Source organism: Sinohyriopsis cumingii, chromosome 15 (genome assembly GCF_028554795.1).
Source record: "Sinohyriopsis cumingii isolate HCF-2022 chromosome 15, ASM2855479v2, whole genome shotgun sequence".
Lineage (NCBI taxonomy): Eukaryota > Metazoa > Mollusca > Bivalvia > Unionida > Unionidae > Sinohyriopsis > Sinohyriopsis cumingii.
The window spans coordinates 125,198,820-125,222,665 of NC_142975.1; the positions used below are offsets into that span (position 1 = coordinate 125,198,820).

At 34.6% G+C, this 23,846-nt stretch overlaps 1 protein-coding gene across 4 annotated transcripts in view; it reads left to right on the forward strand.

Annotated features, from left to right (window-relative positions):
* Positions 1–23,846, forward strand: part of LOC149782692 (integrator complex subunit 8-like) — a 90,996-nt gene that overhangs the window by 15,915 nt on the left and 51,235 nt on the right. For all 4 annotated transcript variants that reach the window (XR_016414423.1, XR_016414424.1, XR_016414425.1 and 1 more), the window contains exons 3-8: positions 16,956–17,082; positions 17,931–18,077; positions 18,709–18,771; positions 20,485–20,542; positions 21,035–21,208; positions 22,159–22,251. Coding sequence is in view for 1 of the 4 variants with exons in the window: in XM_089934184.1 (XP_089790310.1) it covers positions 16,956–17,082; positions 17,931–18,077; positions 18,709–18,771; positions 20,485–20,542; positions 21,035–21,208; positions 22,159–22,251 (662 nt within the window). In the remaining 3 variants the exon portion in view is untranslated. The remainder of the gene's footprint in view (positions 1–16,955; positions 17,083–17,930; positions 18,078–18,708; positions 18,772–20,484; positions 20,543–21,034; positions 21,209–22,158; positions 22,252–23,846) is intronic.

The window sequence follows — 23,846 nt, forward strand, 5'->3', positions numbered from 1 at the left end:
CTTTGATCCCTGATTTTGATTTCCAGATCTGGAACTCAGATTTCTTGATTAACGGAGCCAGTTAACGTTTAGGAATTCCATTCCCATTGAATTATGTCAGGATAGCGAGGTTTCTGGATAAACGGAGACCGGATTAACGAGGCTCCTCTGTATATGTAAATCTATCAAACCACTTTCCAAGTTGTCAAGACTATTGGAGCTTGGATTCTCATCATATGTACATATCAATAGCTGTGCACGTATTACATTTAATTTAGATAACAGACATGATGGATGGGTATCACTTGTGAGAAATTTATTGTTATACTTATAACTTCATCAGAATTATAAAACATCATTCATCAGAATTATACAACACTATTTAATTGTTGTGAAGTGTGATTACCATAATGTTCTTTTGAGATTCAGATGTTCTAGTCATAAAGTTTTCATAGAAACTAGTAGACATGATGGTGTGACTACTTCATGTCATTTTTTGAGATTTTTGTTGCTGCAGTAATTTGTCATTTGTTGAAGTTGAATATTTGTCATTTGTAAACATTATCAGGAGAAAAATTGGTTTGTTTATTAATCCTGAAAAAATGTATGGCTTTATATCAAGACAGAATTCTTTTGTTATCTTCTATTCTCAGAGTTGTGATGTATGAATGGAAACATTGCCTGGGTTCTCTGTCATTACTGATTACTTTCTTGAACATACATGTGATTCTAGCAGTGGTAGGACAAAAATACTATTTTTAAGGTCTTCTAACACATATACCATTTTATTCTTTAAATCGACACCTTTTGAAAATTAAAAGATTTTTCTTTTTGTACAAAATGGAAAAGAAAAGCAGAAACCAGCCAGAACTATTCTACTTGCAATGTGTGCAATGATGCATTGATGCATGACTGAGTAATCTGATTAAAGCTGACATGTACACTACAAGCTGGTAATTGATTACCTTATTGTTGCTATGTGGATGTGGAGATTTAAGCCAAACACTGGATGTCTTTTGAGGTATTATAAGTAAATAAGGTATCAGATGTGGTCAATGAGGCTGATGGCTTTTGACTCGCTGATTGGAAATTGGCCACCATTTGGCAGAGTTGAGATGAAATTGAAAGACTGACCCAAAAATGATTTTGGCACAAACACTTGAATGAGTAATACAGCACTTGTTTAGCATATTAAGCATAACCTATGAGTAATGTCAAACATGTAAAGAGAAACTGTATAAGCAAGACTTACTCCAGATGCTAATGATGCTATGCTTAAGATGGTAATGAGCATCACCACTGCTGAAAAAAGTGTTGTGTAAGGAGGAACATCATCACTGCCAATCACTGTTGATTAAGTGTGTAAGAAGGGACATCATCACTGTCGATCAAGTGTGTAAGGAGGAACATCATCACTGCCAATCACTGTCGATCAAGTGTGTAAGGAGTACCATGACAGAGCACTTTGACAATGGTTGATATCAGGATCTGAGGAAAACACTGCTCTATGTGAACTTTTTTATGATCTTAATAAACGCACAAGTCAGTTTAAGGACTGCTCCAGTGGCCTATGTGGTTAGAGTATCTGCCTATGATGCAGGAGTTCCCAGGTTCAAACCCAGGCTGAGTCATACAAAAGACAAGTAAAACTTGTGCTAACAGCTGCCTCATTAGGTGCTCAGCATTAAGAGGTTAATTTTAGGATGGCTGGCCTGGTGTCAGGATAATGTGACTGGGTGGGACATCATCATGCTACATGTCTAAGGCATGATGCCCCAGTACTAGCTGCTGCAAACTACTATACTGCAGACATTGTAGCAATATCACTGAAAAATTGATATATTAAAGCTACATTAAAAATCCAAATCACACACACTCATCTGTTTAAATTTTTTTGTTTATTTATATTCATATTTTAAGTATAGCAGTTGTATTATTGTGTGACAAAAACAATGGTAGATACTTAGGTTCCTTTTGGACAAATGTCGTTTGAGGTTGCAAAATTTGATTCATGGTTTGTGATGTTTAAAGTCACCATCTCTATGCCTTTGTCATAAAAAAAATTGTCTTTATGCACTGTGTGTGTGTGTGTGTGCACTTCATGTGATAGATTTTGTCTTTGTGTATATTATTATATTATGGGCGGATGGCCTAGATTATCAGTTAAAGAATCTTGAATCTTGGACATTTTATTTAGATGTGTGGGAAGACAGAAGATGTCGGTGATGCCACATCATTATCATTCATTGTAGGGAAACAATAAAGGCCTTTGATCTGATACTGCCAAATTTTGGATTATGGAATTATTGATAACAGAAAACTAGAACACAAGTTATATTGAATGTGCAGGAATGCCCTGTACAACTTAAGCTCAAACAGAAGTATTTTATCAAATGTAGAATGGAATTCACACCAGACCTGTATTAAATTCATGTATTGTTGGAAATTAGGTTTCTACCAAGGGTGACTTACAAATTGTTTGCCTGGGCTTATATGATATTGATTATTCTTGTAACAGTTAGGAAAAAAACATGGTGTATATTTCGGCTTGATCAAACAACACAAGTTTCCTTTGTATGCTCAGAGACAATTGAAGTAACTTAAGAGACCAACTGGGACAACTTAGATTACTTTGACTTGTAACAATGAAACATTTCAGGTGATTTGTTTCTTGGTTGAGGATAATAATAAGGCACATTCACCCATGAATCAAAGTCTGTTGCACAGATTTACTGTTGTGAAAGAATACATTATGCTTATTCACTAGCAAAGTCAGTATTGTCTCAAGCTGAAATAAATACCAGATTTTCCAGTTTGAATATTCATTCAGTGAATTTAAGTAGGATTCAGATACTTGGAGATATTGCTACGGGTATAAAATCAGTCCTGTTTTCTTTGTCTGCTTGGCATTTATTGACACTCAACGCCCAATTTCCAGCCAGGTCATACTAAAAATAGTTAAATGCAGGGGGCAATCTAAAAATATATTTAGAACTGATTTGTTCACAAGCAAAATCACATGGACATGTTGCCAATTGAATGATTAGATTTTGATATGTTGATTGCAGGTCACTGGAATTTATCAAATACCTGACATATCCAGAAGGGACTGGTTTTTGACTGACTGTAAAATGACCAAAGCAAACAATGTGATCTTCTGCTTTTCCAAAAGAAACTCATATTTATATGTGATAATGACTTTTGGTTACTGAAACCCATACACAGGCACCAATGGATACATGGAGATGTACACTGCAGTAGGTGTGAAGTGGCCTTGTGGCTTTGGTATGCAGTACAATGCAACCTCTAACATGGCCATAATCCTGGGCACTACTTCCTTGCCTCGACCAAATCTTTGAGTATAAAGTTTAGATTTCATGAGTAAAGAGGGATTCCAAGCAAATAATTGTCATTTTAAAAATGACAGAAATTAAAATGAACTAATTCCTTCACCAGATTGGATTATATACCGATAACTGCAAACTCTTGACCCCTACAGCGTAAATAAATCTATTAAAAAAGTCATGTCAATAGGCCTGTGTATATCTTATTGATACAAAACTGCATCAGCACTACTGACGTTTAAGAAAGAAAGGATTGTTTCATATTTTAAGCATTTTTGGTAAACTCCATAGTTGTGTAACAACATCAAAACATGAATAACAGACCAAATGGGAAACTATAGTGAAACTAATTTTTCTGAGGGAAGATGATTAGGGGTGGGGATTGGTAATGGTTTGTGGGATTGACTACAACTACTCCTGACAGAAAGAATGTACATATAAGCATTGCTGACTTTAATATAACACCTATTATATACCATGTCGACTTTAATAAGACCCCTTTCTTAAACCTTATTGACTTTAATATGACCTCTTTTTCATACCATATTGACTTTAATATGACCCCTTTTCCAAAATGACTTTAATGTGACCCCTTTTTATACCATGTTGACTTTAATATGAACCCTGTTTTATACCATGTTAACATGAATATGACCTTTTACATACCATGTTGACTTTATTATGACCCCTATTTTATACCATTGTTGACTTTACTGTGACCCCTTTTTTATATCATGTTGACTTTAATATGACCCCGTTTTATATGTTGACTTTAATATGATCCCTTTTTATACCATGCTGACTTTAATATGACCCCTATTTTATACTATGTTGGCTTTTTAATATGACCTCTTTTTTTAAAAATCTTGACTTTGATATAACCTCTTTTTATTCCATGTTGACTTTAATTTGATCTCTTTTTATACCATGTTGACTTTTATTTGACCAATTTTTATACCATGTTCTTTTTAATATTACCCTTATGTGAACCCGACCATGTTCATATCCACCTTGCTGTAATACATGTTATCTTTTCGAAAGTTAACAAATATAATGGCAATATTGTGAGCAATGTGGCTATTCAGAATTTTGACATTATGATGATGATGTTAGTTGAAATTCAAATTTCAGGTGATTTAAGATGTTTTAAATTGTTCCATTGTATACTGATTAATTCAGTGTTACATATTTACATTTCAGTTTGTTTCTTTTACAAAGTACTGCCAAACTAGCTGAGTAAACAAAAGAATATTTGAATACCAGTTTTATGTTTTAATATTTTCCAAAAAGTATTATATACTACACTTGGTATGAATATTAACTAGATCCTGATACTACACTTGTCATCGATATGAACTGATCCTGATGCTTGTCATGGATATGAACTAGATCCTGATTCCATCTACTTCAGTTGTCATGGATATGAACTAGATCCTTGTTCCATATACTTGTCATGAATATGAACTAGACACTGATTCCATATATCTACACTTGTCATGGATATGAACTAGACACTGATTCCTTATATCTACACTTGTCATGGATATGAACTAGACACTGATTCCATATATCTACACTTGTCATGGATATAAACTAGACACTGATTCCATATATCTACACTTGTCGTGGATATGAACTAGACACTGATTCCATATATCTACACTTGTCATGGATATGAACTAGACCCTGATTTCATATATCTACACTTGTCATGGATATGAACTAGACACTGATTCCATATATCTACACTTGTCATGGATATGAACTAGACCCTGATTTCATATATCTACACTTGTCATGGATATGAACTAGACACTGATTCCATATATCTACACTTGTCATGGATATGAACTAGACCCTGATTTCATATATCTACACTTGTCATGGATATGAACTAGACACTGATTCCATATATCTACACTTGTCATGGATATGAACTAGACCCTGATTTCATATATCTACACTTGTCATGGATATGAACTAGACCCTGATTTCATATTACTACACTTGTCATGGATATGAACTAGACCCTGATTTCATATTACTACACTTGTCACTACACTAGACCCTAATACTACTGCTCACAGAGAGAAGCGTTTTTTCTTGGCAGCAGAAAATGAAACTAGAATAGGAGTCTTCAAAGCTGTCAGTGCAAAAGCTGATTATGCAGAGTAGCTTAACATTGTATTCTTTGTTGTGCCAGAATTTGTACTCAAAGAAGATCCATATAAATCAAATATTTCAAAGTAGCTTAATATTGTTTTTGTTTTTTTTGTGTGTCAGAATTCACTGACAGAAGATCCTTATAAATTGGACACTTTGGCAACCCCTGTGTATTTTTTATGGCAAAGCAACCGACAGTTTTGAAATTGTCATTTAAAGCGGACCCTTTTCCCAGACCTTGACCTATAAATTGTGTCCAAAATCTGTCACATACACTTATTTGTTATACATGTATATATATTCTTCCATTTGGCTTGCATGATTTAAAATAATGAAAATGAAAACAACCACATATTTTCTCAGAATTCCATACGATTAATTTTGATATCTCCCAAAGGCACCATTAGGGCAGAAAAGATAGTTTTGTCTCCCTCTGTAATAACAGACAGGAGTTTACTGTTATTCTTCTATCTCTCTGTAAATTATGAATCTTGATTTTATTTTGTGCTACCTATTTTGATGCTGTTAACACATTTTTGTCTGTTTGTCCCAAATCGTTTGAAACATAATTACACAAGTCTATTCCACATATAGGAGTGAATTTTCCTGTATGCAGTTCATAATAATTATGAAAGAAGACCCGTTTTAGTATTTTCATTTCTTTTATTGATGATTTACCAGTTAGTCATTACTGTTTATTTAGCACCTGCACATTTATCTTTCAAGAATTTGCACACATAATGAGCATAATTGTACATTAAAAGGTGTATTAGTAATGTTTTTGTATCTGGCATTGTGCTTTGCAAGCATGACATTTAATGGCTGGATGTGTACTCACTTGTTGTCTCTTTTGAGTGTGATATTTAATGGCTGGATGTGTACTCATCTTTCATTTGTGTCTTGTGAGCATGACATTTAATGGCTGGATGTGTATTCATTTGTCATTTGTGTCTTGTGAGCATGACATTTAGTGGCTAGATATGTACTTTTTTATGTATTGTGAGCATTACATTTAATGGCTGTGTACTCGTCTTTTGAGCATGATATTTAGTGGCTAGATGTGTATGCATTTGTGTCTTGTGAGCATTACATTTAGTGGCTGGATGTGTACTCATTTGTCTCTTGTGTATGATATTTAACTGCTGGATGTGTACTCATTTGTCATTTGTGTCTTGTGAGCATGACATTTAATGGCTGGATGTGTATTCATTTGTCATTTGTGTCTTGTGAGCATGACATTTAGTGGCTAGATGTGTAATCTTTTATGTATTGTGAGCATTACATTTAATGGCTGGTTGTGTACTCATTTGTGTATTGTGAGCATGGCATTTACTGGCTGGATGTTTATTCACATGTATGTGGTGAGCATAACATTTATGTACTTTTGAGAGAGTGACGTATGTAAGGTGAAGTTGTTTGCATTTGAAACATGCACATTGTTGAGAATGCTGGCATACCTCTATGCTACTTTGATGTAATGTGGCTGACATTTCTTTGGATATTGTACTTACGGAAATTGTACATGATCTAAGCACACTGCTGAATAAAATGACTGCTCCCTTGTCCTAAAAAAAATCAGCCTAAATTAGTCTAAAGTACACTATCTTTAGAACCTATTAAAATAGGGAAAATGAATTTTGCCTAACTAGACAATACCAGCTTCTGAAAGTGCAATGGATGAATCACCAAATATATAAAATGTAAAAAAGAAGTTACAGCCACCTTTTTTATACAATTTATCTCTGAAGTCCAGGAAGTGAAAGTGACCAAGTGGAGCTAGCAGTGTTTCGAAAGATGTACATCTGGAGTAAGGCCAAGCTGTATGCTCTATAACCCATAGTACAATCATCAATCATACACCAAAATAAACAGAATTAAAGGTTCTTTGAACAGTGCCTAAGATATACAATGTCTTTTCTAAATAGCAGGTATGACCAGTGAGGAAATGCAGGGAATTCTTTTTCTTTAAAAGTCTAACCCTGTGCAAAATACGAAACTGTAGAGTGCCACCTTAATAAAAATATGAAAATTTATGTAATTATTTTTCTTATTTTCATATCATTATGTATGATGTTCTGAACAAAATGGTACATTAACATTGATTTTATGCATGAAAATAAGCTAATTATGCTTATTTTGCTCTTGCTTACATAATATACCTTGAGGCAGTATCGTGTGAGTAGTGACCTTAATTATGGGGAAATTAGAATACAGGAACAAACTTAAATTTAAGACTGTTCTTTAAGTAAAAAAAATATATTGTGAAAATGTTACTTTTCATTTATTTGCAGTGGAATTGAAAAAATGCTGACAAAGCAAATTTGCATTCTTCCACATTAAACAATAAGCAAATATTTTAACCTTTGACCTTCATGAACTGCATCTGTTCCATCCCTTTTCAGACTGTAAAATTTATTGGTGACATCTCAGGAATAATTCTGGCAAGTTTCATGTTTCTGTCTTTGGGCATAACTTTGGTTGCTATGTTCACAAAATGTAATGTGCATTTTTAAAATAGCTCACTTTTTGATTGGGGGAGGGGGCTGGGCTTCTGTGAGACTTTGACACTAATAAATATTCTGTGGGGGTGGGGATACAGGAGAATTATTTAAAAGGACTGTTTTGATGCTTGCGACTTACATTTTTCAGCCATATGATCAAAATTAAAACATACAATGATAATACCTATGTGCTCATTAAGGGGGTGCTCTCCAGATATTATGTACTTTTGAGAGAGTGGCGTATGTAAGATGAAGTTGTTTACATTTGGAAGACGCACAACGAAGAGAATGTTGGCATACCTCTATGCTACTTTGATGTAATGTGGCTGACATTTCATTGGATATTGTACTTGTGGAAATTGTACATGATTTAAGCACACTGCTAAATAAAATGACTGCTCCCAACTAGACAATACCAACTTCTGAAAGTGCAGTGGATGAATTACCAAATATATGAAATGTAAAAAAGTTATTGTCTCTTTTTTTTTTCTTCAGTTTACCTATGATGTCCAGGAAGTGAAAATGACTAAGTGGAGCCAAGCTGTAAACTCTATAACCCATATTACACCCATCAATCATACACCAAAATAAATGGAATTACCTAAGATATACAAGATCTTTTTTAAATAGCTGGTATAGCCAGTGAGGAAGTGCAGGGAAATTCTTTTTCTTTAAAATTCTAATGTATGCAAAATACAAAACTGTAGAGCACCACCTAATGACTGTGTGTATTCACATTGTCTTGTGAGCAAGAGATTTAATATTTGGAAATGTTCTCAGATGAGCTATTGTGCTTTCTGAGCATGACATGTATTGGCTGGATGTGTACTCATTTGTTCATCATGATTAGAAATCTCTCTAAGGTACTTGTGTGTATGTGACATTTGATATGTTGTGCCTTTGGAGCATGATATTTAATGACTGGGCATGTACTCAAATGCAGTTGTTTAAATCTCTCCAAGGTGTGTGTGTGTATGCCATATGTTTGCCTCAGAAATCATGACATTTTAATGAACAAGTGTGTACTTTACATGGTTTTTAATTGTCATTAGACATCTATCTAATGTGTTGGCAGATTTCTCTTATGAATCGAAACCAAGATAATCACGAGTCTACAGTACACATTGTGTTGGTAATATTTCTTTATCTGACAGATGGGTTAATATGATAAGTTAGTGCACTTTGTTGGGTAAATGAGAATACACTGTACTCAACTTTGTGTTTTCATGCACCAGGTAATGTATGAAAGGCAGTTTCCTCCTTATTCTGTTTTTCAATCTCTTGCTGATCATAAAACATATGACAAGGGCAAGGTTTGTACATTCTGAATTATTTACTGCAAAACTTTGAGCATTGATATGTCTTTAAAGTGGAGATTGTTTTGACATGCAACCAGATCACTGCAGGAGATTGTCTCCAGGGCAGAAAAATCTTGTATGTAAAGCATCAAAAGTCTTTCATAAGAATTATGTCGAGATTTCATTCCTTTGGACACATCAAATATTGCCAGGATATTGGTGTGATGTTTACATTGTCCTTACAGACCTGGATTTATGTACAAAACTACTTGGCTATCATCAAAGAGAGCAAGATGACAAATTGTTTTTTAAACATCCAGCACATTCAAGACAATACACTGTTACCTGGTTCTTATGAGACGGCTAACATGACAGAGACATATGAATGTATTCACTATCAGTTTCATGGTTTATGCTGATCATTATTTTTCACCCAGTGTATGACAAATATAAAGAAATATTTACTCAGTAATAAATTGAATTTTTATTATTAGCAAAACATTTCATGTACTGGAATCAAATGTATGGTTCACATGAAATGAACTGCAACAGTGAAGGGAATTTTTGGTTCCAGATCTTGTGCTTATTTTAACTTTAGTGTTGACTCATTATCTACCAGTATTTGTTTTAACAATTCCTTTTTTTCTTTAATTGCTTTTGTTTTCATTAATTAAACCTTAAAATAAATTAAATCTTTGTTGCCATAGGTAAGTGTGTCCTTCAACTTTGAAAAAAATGTTACATTATATTATTCGCACACCCTCCTGTTTGTTTACACCTATTGATTGTAAAAACAAAAAGCACCAAGGATATAAAGAAAAAATCACAAAACTTAGTCCTTTAATTCATTGATTTATAAATTCTAACCTGATTGTCACTGGGTGGTCTCAAACACTGTCAGCTTGTTGGTGTTTCGAATCAAGCAGGAGTTGTTTTTTGCAATGCACCATATTTGCATGGGTGAGTCTTTGTTGACAAGCAACAGAAGTGATGTAGTTTATCATCATTGATAATCTCAATAATGCTGTAAATTATGGAGTTGCATTTCTTTAAACATATGTATACAAGAGTTTTTCCATTTTATTTGTTCACTTTGTTAAGAAATATTAAAACTATACATTGCAAGTATTGGATGCAGACAACAGTTTTTACTGAAATGGGCTGTTCTAGAAACCAGAAAAGGACAGTGAGCAGCCTGTCTGCTTGTTTACATCAAGAACGTCCATTTGCTCTGAAATGCCAATAAGTAGACAGTATTTGAAGGACTCCATGGTGATAGGCTGGAAATTATAAATCAGTGAATGAAATGACTAAGTTTTGTGCATTTTTTTACATCCTTGATGCTTTTGTTTTTAAAATTGGTAGCGACTACAAACAAATGAGAGGTTGTGCAAATAATATAGCAGGTGTCAGAGACTTTTTATTGCAAGATGGCAGACTGCTATCCATGAATGTTTAAATTGCCACAAGTTTTGTTGTTTGTTGTCACATGCATTCATTTAAAAAGGATACAAATTGCCATCTTACAGTTTTTATCATCTTTTACAATTTTTGTCCGTTACTAACATCAACATTAACATGGATGGATATGCACGAAAGAAAAGCAGTAGATATATTTTTTATTTTTTCAGCTGAAAAAGTATGCACAGGTCCTGATTTGGGGGACATCAGACTTAAAATTGTCAGCGAACTTGCAATTCCATGCTCAGGTGTAATACTGCAATTGCATATTAGCGATATCCTGCAGAGTGGAGACAAATCTCAGAGATTTTTGGAACTGTCTTATTGTCTCGCATCTTGAGCCCATTTTTAGATCTTCTGGTCTGTGGGATTGTGTATAGTCTATCCATCTGTTAGTACAGATTTTTATCAGTACTCTTCTGGTCTGTGGTATTGTCTATAGTCTATCCATCTGTTAGTACAGATTTGTATCAATACTATTCTGGTCTGTGGGATTGTCTGTAGTCTATCCATCTGTTTGACAGATTTTTGTCATTACTCTTCTGGTCTGGGGGATTGTATGTAGTATATCTATCTGTTAGTACAGATTTTTATCACTGTTCTGGTCTGGCATTGACTGTAGTCTATCCATCTGTTATTACAGATTTTTATCACTATTCTTCTAGTTTATGGGATTGTCTGTAGTCTATCCATCTGTTTGACAGATTTTTGTCATTACTCTTCTGGTCTGTGGGATTGTATGTAGTATATCTATCCGTTAGTACAGATTTTTATCACTGTTCTGGTCTGGCATTGACTGTAGTCTATCCATCTGTTATTACAGATTTTTATCACTATTCTGGTCTGGCATTGACTGTAGATTATCCATCTGTTATTACAGATTTTTATCACTATTCTTGTAGTTTGTGGGATTGTCTGTAGTCTATCCATCTGTTATTACAGATTTTTATCACTATTGTGGTCTGGTCTGTGGGATTGTCTGTAGTAGTACCCATCTGTTAGTACAGATTTTTATCACTATTCTTCTAGTTTGTGGGATTGTCTGTAGTCTATCCACAGGTTATTACAGATTTTTATCACTATTCTGGTCTGGCATTGACTGTAGTCTATCCATCTGTTATTACAGATTTTTATCACTATTCTGGTCTGGCATTGACTGTAGATTATCCATCTGTTATTACAGATTTTTATCACTATTCTTCTAGTTTGTGGGATTGTCTGTAGTCTATCCATCTGTTATTACAGATTTTTATCACTATTCTGGTCTGGTCTGTGGGATTGTCTGTAGTAGTACCCATCTGTTAGTACAGATTTTTATCACTATTCTTCTAGTTTGTGGGATTGTCTGTAGTCTATCCACAGGTTATTACAGATTTTTATCACTATTCTGGTCTGGTCAGTGGGATTGTCTTTAGTCTGTCCATCTATTACATATATTTATCACTATTCTTCTAGTCTGTGGGATTGTCTGTAGTCTATCCATCTGTTATTACAGATTTTTATCACTATTCTTCTAGTTTGTGGGATTGTCTGTAGTCTATCCATCTATTATTACAGATTTTTATCACTGTTCTGGTCTGGCATTGACTGTAGTCTATCCATCTGTTATTACAGATTTTTATCACTATTCTTCTAGTTTGTGGGATTGTCTGTAGTCTATCCATCTGTTATTACAGATTTTTATCACTATTCCGGTCTGGTCTGTGGGATTGTCTGTAGTAGTACCCATCTGTTAGTACAGATTTTTATCACTATTCTTCTAGTTTGTGGGATTGTCTGTAGTCTATCCACAGGTTATTACAGATTTTTATCACTATTCTGTGTCTGCTCAGTGGGATTGTCTTTAGTCTATCCATCTATTACATATATTTATCACTATTCTTCTAGTCTGTGGGATTGTCTGTAGTCTATCCATCTGTTATTACAGATTTTTATCACTATTCTTCTAGTCTGTGGGATTGTCTTATGTCTATTTATCTGTTATTACAGATTTTTTATCACTATTCTGGTCTGGTCTGTGGTATTGTCTGCAGTCAATCCATTTGTTATTACAGATTTTTATCACTACTCTTCTGGTCTGTGGTATTGTCTATAGTCTATCCATCTGTTATTACAGATTTTTATCACTATTCTGATCTGTGGTATTGTCTATAGTCTATCCATCTGTTATTACAGATTTTTATCACTATTCAGATCTGTGGTATTGTCTATAGTCTATCCGTCTGTTATTACAGATTTTTATCACTATTCTGGTCTGTAGTATTGTCTATAGTCTATCCGTCTGTTATTACAGATTTTTATCACTATTCTGATCTGTGGTATTGTCTATAGTCTATCCATCTGTTATTACAGATTTTTATCACTATTCAGATCTGTGGTATTGTCTATAGTCTATCCGTCTGTTATTACAGATTTTTATCACTATTCTGGTCTGTAGTATTGTCTATAGTCTATCCGTCTGTTATTACAGATTTTTATCACTATTCTGATCTGTGGTATTGTCTATAGTCTATCCGTCTGTTATTACAGATTTTTATCACTATTCTGGTCTGTAGTATTGTCTATAGTCTATCCGTCTGTTATTACAGATTTTTATCACTATTCTGATCTGTGGTATTGTCTATAGTCTATCCGTCTGTTATTACAGATTTTTATCACTATTCTGGTCTGTGGTATTGTCTATAGTCTATCCATCTGTTATTACAGATTTTTATCACTATTCTGATCTGTGGTATTGTCTATAGTCTATCCATCTGTTATTACAGATTTTTATCACTATTCTTCTAGTCTGTGGGATTTTCTTTAGTCTATTCATCTGTTATTACAGATTTTTTATCACTATTCTGGTCTGGTATGTGGTATTGTCTATAGTCTATCCATCTGTTATTACAGATTTGTATCACTACTCTTCTGGTCTGTGGTATTGTCTATAGTCTATCCATCTGTTATTACAGATTTTTATCACTATTCTGATCTGTGGTATTGTCTATAGTCTATCCGTCTGTTATTACAGATTTTTTAGTACTATTCTTCTGGTCTGTGGTATTGTCTATAGTCTATCCATCTGTTATTACAGATTTTTTATCACTACTCTTCTGGTCTGTGGTATTGTTTATAGTCTATCCATCTGTTATTACAGATTTTTTAGTACTATTCTTCTGGTCTGTGGTATTATCTATAGTTTATCCATCTGTTTTTACAGATTTTTATCACTATTCTGATCTGTGGTATTGTCTATAGTCTATCCATCTGTTATTACAGATTTTTATCACTATTCTGGTCTGTGGTATTGTCTATAGTCTATCCATCTGTTATTACAGATTTTTTATCACTACTCTTCTGGTCTGTGGTATTGTCTATAGTTTATCCATCTGTTATGACAGATTTTTATAACTATTCTGATCTGTGGTATTGTCTATAGTCTATCCATCTGTTATTACAGATTTTTATCACTACTCTTCTGGTCTGTGGTATTGTCTATAGTCTATCCATCTGTTATTACAGATTTTTATCACTATTCTGATCTGTGGTATTGTCTATAGTCTATCCATCTGTTATTGCAGATTTTTATCACTTCTGATCTGTGGTATTGTCTATAGTCTATCCGTCTGTTATTACAGATTTTTATCACTGTTCTGATCTGTGGTATTGTCTATAGTCTATCCGTCTGTTATTACAGATTTTTATCACTATTCTGATCTGTGGTATTGTCTATAGTCTATCCGTCTGTTATTACAGATTTTTATCACTATTCTGGTCTGTGGTATTGTCTATAGTCTATCCATCTGTTATTACAGATTTTTATCACTATTCTGATCTGTGGTATTGTCTATAGTCTATCCATCTGTTATTACAGATTTTTATCACTATTCTTCTAGTCTGTGGGATTTTCTATAGTCTATCCATCTGTTATTACATATTTGTATCACTACTCTTCTGGTCTGTGGTATTGTCTATAGTCTATCCATCTGTTATTACAGATTTTTATCACTATTCTGATCTGTGGTATTGTCTATAGTCTATCCGTCTGTTATTACAGATTTTTTAGTACTATTCTTCTGGTCTGTGGTATTGTCTATAGCCTATCCATCTGTTATTACAGATTTTTTATCACTACTCTTCTGGTCTGTGGTATTGTCTATAGTCTATCCATCTGTTATTACAGATTTTTATCACTATTCTGATCTGTGGTATTGTCTATAGTCTATCCGTCTGTTATTACAGATTTTTTAGTACTATTCTTCTGGTCTGTGGTATTATCTATAGTTTATCCATCTGTTTTTACAGATTTTTATCACTATTCTGATCTGTGGTATTGTCTATAGTCTATCCGTCTGTTTTTACAGATTTTTATCACTATTCTGGTCTGTGGTATTGTCTATAGTCTATCCATCTGTTATTACAGATTTTTATCACTATTCTGATCTGTGGTATTGTCTATAGTCTATCCATCTGTTATTACAGATTTTTATCACTATTCTTCTAGTCTGTGGGATTTTCTTTAGTCTATTCATCTGTTATTACAGATTTTTTATCACTATTCTGGTCTGGTATGTGGTATTGTCTATAGTCTATCCATCTGTTATTACAGATTTGTATCACTACTCTTCTGGTCTGTGGTATTGTCTATAGTCTATCCATCTGTTATTACAGATTTTTATCACTATTCTGATCTGTGGTATTGTCTATAGTCTATCCGTCTGTTATTACAGATTTTTTAGTACTATTCTTCTGGTCTGTGGTATTGTCTATAGTCTATCCATCTGTTATTACAGATTTTTATCGCTATTCTGATCTGTGGTATTGTCTATAGTCTATCCGTCTGTTATTACAGATTTTTTAGTACTATTCTTCTGGTCTGTGGTATTGTCTATAGTCTATCCATCTGTTATTACAGATTTTTTATCACTACTCTTCTGGTCTGTGGTATTGTCTATAGTCTATCCATCTGTTATTACAGATTTTTTAGTACTATTCTTCTGGTCTGTGGTATTATCTATAGTTTATCCATCTGTTTTTACAGATTTTTATCACTATTCTCGTCCTTGGAGGATTGCCATGACATTTTACACACATGTTCATCTCATCATCTAGTTAAAATGATGCCATTCTGATGTCCACATTTATCTATCACATATTTCCAAAATGTATCTTCCATTGTGCTGTCAGCAATTGGGTCACAGTTGAGCTTCCAGATTTATCTGTCATCATTTCCAAAAATGAATCTTCCATGTGTGATCTGCATCTGGTTCAGAAATGAGGTCCAACATTCATCTATTATGGTGGTCAAAATATATCATCTACCATGCCATACACAAATGGGTCAGAGTTGAAGTCCCAGGTTGTAGTTGTCAAAATGTCTCCTATACTGTCCCACCCACAACTGGGTCAGAGTTGAAGTCCCAAGGTCATCTATTGTAGTAGTCAAAATGCATCCTATACTGTGCCACCCACAACTGGGTCAGAGTTGAGGTCCCAAGATTTTCTATCATATTGGTTAATATGCTTTCTCACTTTATCTTTAGCTACTGAGTCAGAGGTTTTTGATCTACCAGATTTATTCTTTATGGTAGTTATAATGCATCCTTCACTGTGTTATTTGCTACAGAGAGCTGACCTCCCAAATTAATCAGTCATAGTGTATCCTTCACTGTGCCATCAGCTTTTGAGAGTTGGCCTTCCAGATTCATCTGTCACAGTGGTAATAATATATCCTTTATTGTGCTGTAAGCTACTGAGAGATGACCTCTCGGATTCATCTGTCATAATGATTGTAATGCATCCTTCAGTGTGCCATCTCCCAGATTCGTCTGTCATAGCGGTCGTAATGCAACCTTCAGTGTGCCATCTCCCAGATTCATCTGTCATAATGGTTGTAATGTTTCCTTCAGTGTGCCATCTCCCAGATTCATCTGTCATAATGGTTGTAATGCATCCTTCAGTGTGCCATCTTCCAGATTCATCTGTCATAATGGTCGTAATGCAACCTTCACAATGGAAAGTACAGACCTAATGAATTCATGCCTAATCCTCTTCACACACAAAGACAAACAATACTTGACTTAAAGGTTTTGAGTGCAAGGTTTGGTTGTAAGAACCTCATATACCTGCAAAAACTGCTTGTTACAATGGATAATTAATCGCAGCCACATGATGCTTTCCAGCTGATTTTTTTAATTAAAAATTCAACAATACTCTTATTCTTTCAGATAAAGGAGCAAGCAGTAGAACCACACCCATACCTCCACAGGAAAACCGAAAGGTGCGTGCCCTGAGAATCTTGGCCCTCAAGGTTGCTGCCTACCTGAAATGGAACCTAGTCACACTTATAAGGGGGTGAGTGTAAACTTGCAAAACACAAGCAAAATATAACAAACTCAAACTCTTATTTTTATGTCCACACCACATCTGTAGAGATGTACATATGTAGTGCTACACAAGCCTGTCTCTCCTGTCATGTCATGTCTGTTCAATCGCAAACACAAACACTTTGTTTCAGTTTAGTAAATAAAAATGCCTCCATATGGAGACACCAAATATGGTATGAAGCTTACATTAAAAATAGGGTTTCTAGTTCATTTTTCTACGTAAGTATTAGAACACATGATTGATTAATTTGCATTTCTTGGATGTGTTTATGAAGTATAAAGAAAACCAACTGGGGATTGAATGTAAAGTCAAAACCACAGGCAAAACGGTGGTTTTATCTTTAGTTTAAAGTCTTGAGAGTCCAAAGTATTGGCAACACAGTGCTTTGTCTTTAGAGATTCATGAGAGTCAAAAGTATGGGCAGAATGGTTCTCGTCTTTATTTGAAGCCATGAGAATCAAAAGTATGGTAAAATGGTGCTTTTATTTTTACTTGAAGTCTTGTGAGGCAAATACAGAGGCAAATGTTAAGTCAATATACTAGCACTATTTTAGAAGCACAAGGCTTCCACATGACCTACTTTGAATTGAATGATTTCACAAGCTATATTATACGTGGCCTTTTAAAAGCCATGTTGATTTTTAGCTTATAGCAACAGCACATGTGTGATTTTCTACTAATTAATACCGCCAGCCCCTTATCTTTCATTTTAAATGTCCCGCTGCCATGGTTGAATCTGCCATTTGAAGGACTCTAGTCATAAATGTCATACCTGTTGTAGCCAGTGACTGTTCCAGTGTTGTTTTTATTCTCAGGGTTCCATCCTCCCTGCTGCAGACACTGCTGGTGGAGTTGTTGAGAATAACAATTCCAGCAGGAGCAGAAGCTGCAAAATATTCCATTGTGGACCTGGACTCAGTTTCAGAAGAGGCGGCATTTGCCATCCAACTGTATCATAGATGGTATGTGATGTGTAATGTTAAAATGTGGTACAGTCTCACTTGATTTGATGTATAGTAAAATCTTTCATAAATAGCTGCTTTTTTATGGTAAGCTTCTAAATAGTATTCAAGTTAAGGTAGATTTAGAAGGCATATTGTTTGGAGTTAAAAACTGAGCTCAAAATTCAGAAGGTTTAATTTTGGAAAAAGATTGGTATATTTCTTTTCTGATGTTAATAGCAGATATATTTAATTATATGGTACAAAAAATAATATATTCTAACTTGTTGGTTTTCCACTAATTAAAATATAGTAGTTTTTGTACCACAAGATGAGCTGTATCTTGTATTAACACAGGTATGTAATTTGTTGAGATGTCATATTTTCTTCTACCAGAATGAAATAAGTCCAGTATTACTTGTTGGAAAAGAATTTTTCCTCTTTCTGCTTCACACCACTTCCTATTTCAGACAACTTCTTCAGTGTTGGGGAAGGAATGACATTTAACAATTTGTTTTAATGTTTTGTATAACCATTTGACAGTCCTGATTAAATATATTGATAAATTCATATTGATTCATTAATAGCTAATTACTGTTTGAGGAAAATTAAAAAAAAAACAAATGTTAATTGTAATTGTTTTTATTTTCAGGTGCATATTGGCCATTGTAAGGGACAGCTTTCCAGTCAGACCAATTAAAACATTCATGCAGATGTAAGTTTCTTCTGAGATATAATTCAAGGTTTGAGACTGTTCAATTCTCACGGAATTTACCAAAAAATGTTTAATAATGTCTTTATTTTGCAAGCCTTTGCCTGAATATGAATGAGTACAAATGAAAGATCCCAGTTTTCTGATGCTTCTGAGGTAACACATTTACCTAATGTAATGTAATGGTGTGACAGGCTTACTTGTTTGACTCCATGAAGTAATTATCCAGTGCTTTTGACATTGCACATTCATTTAATGTGAGTACTAAACTTGTATAACCTTGTTAAGTAATTACCCAATATTTTCTGACACTGGACATGAACATGATATGATGTGTAGTAATTATCCAGTGCTTACGATTACACATTTACTTAAAGTAATATAATGATATGACATATTTACCTTGTATGACATCATGAATTAATTATCCAATACTTGTGACAGTAACCATTTATCTAATTTGATATAAAGCTGTGACATACCTCATATGACTGCATGAAGTAATTTTCCAGTGCTTTTGACATCACATTTATCTTACATGATATAATCCTGTGACATACCTTGTACAACTGAATGAAGTAATTATTTCATGCTTTTGACGTCTCACATTTATGTAATGTTATATAATGTTGTGACATACCTTAGATGACTGCATGAAGTAATTAATCCAGTACTTTTAAAATCAACATCACACATTTATCGAATGTGATATAATGCTGTGACATACCTTGCCATGACACAGAAGATTTGCCATTTTCTAATATAGGGTGCTGGATTTGTGACATGTAACTGGCAGTTCCTTTTAATGCCGTGTGAGAACAACCATTCCTGCTGATGTATGCGAGAGAGAGAGAGAATGAGAGTGTGTGTGTGTGTATGTGTGTGTAAAAAAACTGAACATCTTGTCTACAGATTTCATTAAATTCAGGATTCCTATGATTGTTACAACTTACAGTCTCAATGAATGATGAATGACCAGACAAGTTAACCATGTTAAATGATCTATCATTGAACTGTCTTTTACCAGAGTTTGTGAAATGTAATTCAGTATCTTAGAATGTTGTTGTGGGGTTTAACGCCATTTTTCAGCACACGATAGGCTATATATGGCGGCCAGTATTAATGGTGGAGGAAGAACCCGGGAAAACCCCGGAAAGAACCACCGACCCACGAGAAGCTACTGGCATGCTTTCTCACATATCTACATTGGCTGAATCTGAGACTCGAACCAGCGCAGACAGAGGTGAGATGGCAGTGATCCGTAACGGCGAACGCTTTAGACCACTCGGCCACTCGGGGCCCCCTTTCGTCATTTCTTCCAGCTATCCCAAGAAGCTTGTTAGCAAGATAGTTAAAAGATCATACAACGTAGAGGAATACAGTTTGATTGCCTTTATTTATATGCATATGTTGACTGATCATTTTCAGGTCATTACTGCAGTTTTTCAGGTGTTTACAGATTTTTTGACTTTTTTTCTTATTTTGACTTTTTGGAAAGAAATATAATTTTATTTGGCCGTATAAAATATGATTAGTAGAAGTAGATGACCTGAATTAGATTTTTCTGACATCGTAACAATTTCTTACATTTTTGTAACTTTAGGGACTTGGACATTTTAGTCTGCAAGCACAAATCTGGTGGGATTTTTTAAAACTCAATGGCAATTGAATGGGCAAAAACACAAATAAGATAAATTATTTGTTTACTTTACGTAGGCCGGGACCAGCTGATGTGCTGATGACCTCAATGCAGTCAGAAGTCGTCATCAAAACAGTAAGTCATTGTTCCTAATTTAGCTAGGTTTTAAAAGAATACTCGGATAAAAACCAAGTTTGTAATTGTAGATCATTTGAAGAGCTCCATCTTTGAAGAAATGCAGTTTGTCTTGCAGCTTTTTATCGATTTCTGTAAAACTTGGTATGTTTTATGGTTGTCATTTAAAGGTGTAGATATTGACGAAACTGTATCTTCCCTTGATTTCTTTAGAAGCTGCTGCTTATTTTGACTCCTGTCCTTTATGGGTTAGAAGTGGGGTGCTGCAGAGGCAGGGCTGTATTTATTTTAGCCAGTTGCTTACCATTTCTTGAGTTTTCATTGCCATTATACTTTTTCATTTGCATCACTTATTGGAGTTATGGTCCTTGCTTTTGACTTGAAGATACAGCCATAAACTTACTGAATATTTATACAGATGAAAGATTTTATACATGGCTGCTAGAAAATATTTCTTGTGTACAACTCTCACTACATGGTGTTTGTTAGCAGCTGAGGGAAAAATCTGCCATATCTGTTGAGAACCTCCAGCGATGTTTGAACTGTGGTCGTATGATTCGTATGCCAAACTTTGCCAGTATGACTCTCCCATCTGATGACCAAGCTGAGCCAGAGTTCAAATGGAATCAGGGAGATACCATTCATCCGAAAGAATTTGTCTGTCAGGTCAGTAAACTGGAATTGATGATCATGTCAGTCTTGAAGAATTCTTCGGTTAGGTGGAGTGGGTAATTTCATTAATTTGAAGTAATTTTTCTGTTAAAAAAGTTCACAAGGACAGGGGAAAATCAACACTTATTCCAAAGTATTGGTAGAACTTAGATTAAGGAGATTCACTTGTCCGGGAAACTCTATTAAGTTAATGCTGTAGTGTAACTTGGAACAGTGGAATAGTAGAACAAAAAGTAGTATAATTTAGGCATTTATCTCAGTTCAGGAAAAGCATTAATATCCAGATACTCTTACGAGTGTCAAATTTGACAAGGAATATAAGAATGAAGGTCAGTCCATATTTCCACACCACTGTATGAATGAATCTCTAGCTATAATATTATGAATTTGATTTATAGATGGATTGCTGATGAAATAATATGACCACTAGAGTACATCAAACATTCTATACAAAAGTTGCTGTTTAGATTCCTTCAACTTTTTTTAGACAACACACACGCACAAACACGCAGTTTCTTCCCTTAAATAGAAAAGTATCTCTCAATTCTTTGACCAAATAAAAGGTACTACTTGTCCTGTGTTTTTTGTGTGGAATGTTTGTGTTTGTTTCCGCTTGTACAGAGTCTAAGCAACATATTAAGACAGTGGTTTTCAAACTTGTTTCTCATGACCTAGATGGAGAAAATCGTTAATGTCATGACCCAACAATTCTATCTTTTGTCTAGATTTTTCATAAGATCATAATATTGCAATCCATTTTGAATCAGCATGGCAACCCAGTGCATTACATTATGCAACCCAGTATTGGGTTTTAACCTTTAGAATGAAAACCACAGTGCATTATGGTATTGAAAACTTTTTGTTTTGTTTTCATTAATTGATATACAACTTATAAACTTTTGTTTGATTTATTTTCTCTTTTTTGTTTGTTTTTGTTTTGACAGTTGTCCTATGATCTAGGAACATTCTATTTCTACCAGGAAGCATATACACAAGCTCTTGAGATGTTTCAAAAGACAAAGGAGGCCTTAGCACAGGTATGAGTGTTTCTGTCTTTTGGTCTGCAGAGTATCTAATTTGTCTTTAAGTTTGTCCTTATATACTTGTACCAATGATCAGTGGTAATGTACCATCTCTGAGTATGTTCTTTATATACTTGTACCAATGATCAGTGGTAATGTACCGTCTCTGAGTATGTCCTGTGTATACTTGTACCAGTGATCAGTGGTAATTACCATCTTTGAGTATGTTCTGTTTATACTTGTACCAATGATCAGTGGTAAAGTACCATCTATGAGTATGTCCTGTATATACTTGTACCATTAATCAGTGGTAATGAACCCTCTTCATAAGCCCACCCTAAGTCAGTGCATGTCAAATTATGATGCCATTTCAGTCTGTATGTCTGTTCTGTTCTATACAATAACTCGAGGTCCCCAGTAGCTACCCTTGCCAATTTTTTTTTAGTAGCTTGCATTTAAGGTAGGAAAGAAGCTTGTCTGTTCCAAGGTCATATTGTAAAAGATCAAGGTCACTGTGAATGAAGGGAAAAAAATAATTTAAGCACAAAACATTACTATTATGTCAGAGACCTTAACCAAACGAGCGTATACAATAGACTGTTGTCTGTCCTCAAAGGTCTTTCAGTTTGCACATCCTTTTTTATCACTACTCCTCCTTAACTACTTACAAAACTGCCATGAAACATTACACACACATTCATCCCAAGGTCTAGTTGGTCCTAGATAATTATTGTGTTGTTCAGACATCCAGTAGACCACCACAGTGGTTATCTTGAAAATCTGCTTGGTCCTAAATGATAATTGTGCCAATCTGGCATCCAGTATGGTCATTACAACAGCCATATTGAAAATCTTATCACTACTTGTTCTGAATGAAAACTCGTATCAACATGGAGTTTTCACCAGAAGACTTCTTGTGGTGTCTAGTTGGTCCTAAATGGTCCAGCTTGGACATCTGATATGGCCACCACAGTGGCTGTCTTGAAAATCTTGTTATTGCTACTCCTGTTGAATGGATGATGATATGAACATAAGAGTTTCACTGAAAGACATTGTGGTTGGTGCTAAATGTAACTGGTGCCAATCTTTCAGCTAGCTTTGCATGGCTTCTTCTGAACAGAAAGTCATATTGACATGGCTTTTTCATCAGAAGACTTTATATGATGTCTAGTTGATCCAAAAATGGTTTAGCTTGGACAATCAGTGTGGCCACCCCAGTGGCCAGCTTGAAAATATTTTTTGTTAATACACTTTATTTGATGGTCATATCAATATGGGATTTTCACTGAAAGACTTCCTATGATATATAGTTGGTCCTAATATCAAAGTGGCCATCCTGAAGATCTTGTCACTACTCCTAGATGAAAGTCATATCAGCATTGGGTTCTTACCAGAAGATTTCTTACGTTTTCTAATTGGTACTAAACGAAAATGGTCCCCATCTAACATCCAGCCTCACCAGAAGATTTCTTATGTTGTCTAATTGGTACTAAATGAAAATGGTCCCCATCTAACATCCAGCCTTACCAGAAGATTTCTTACGTTGTCTAATTGGTACTAAATGAAAATGGTCCCCATCTAACATCCAGCATGGCCACCATGGCAGGCAT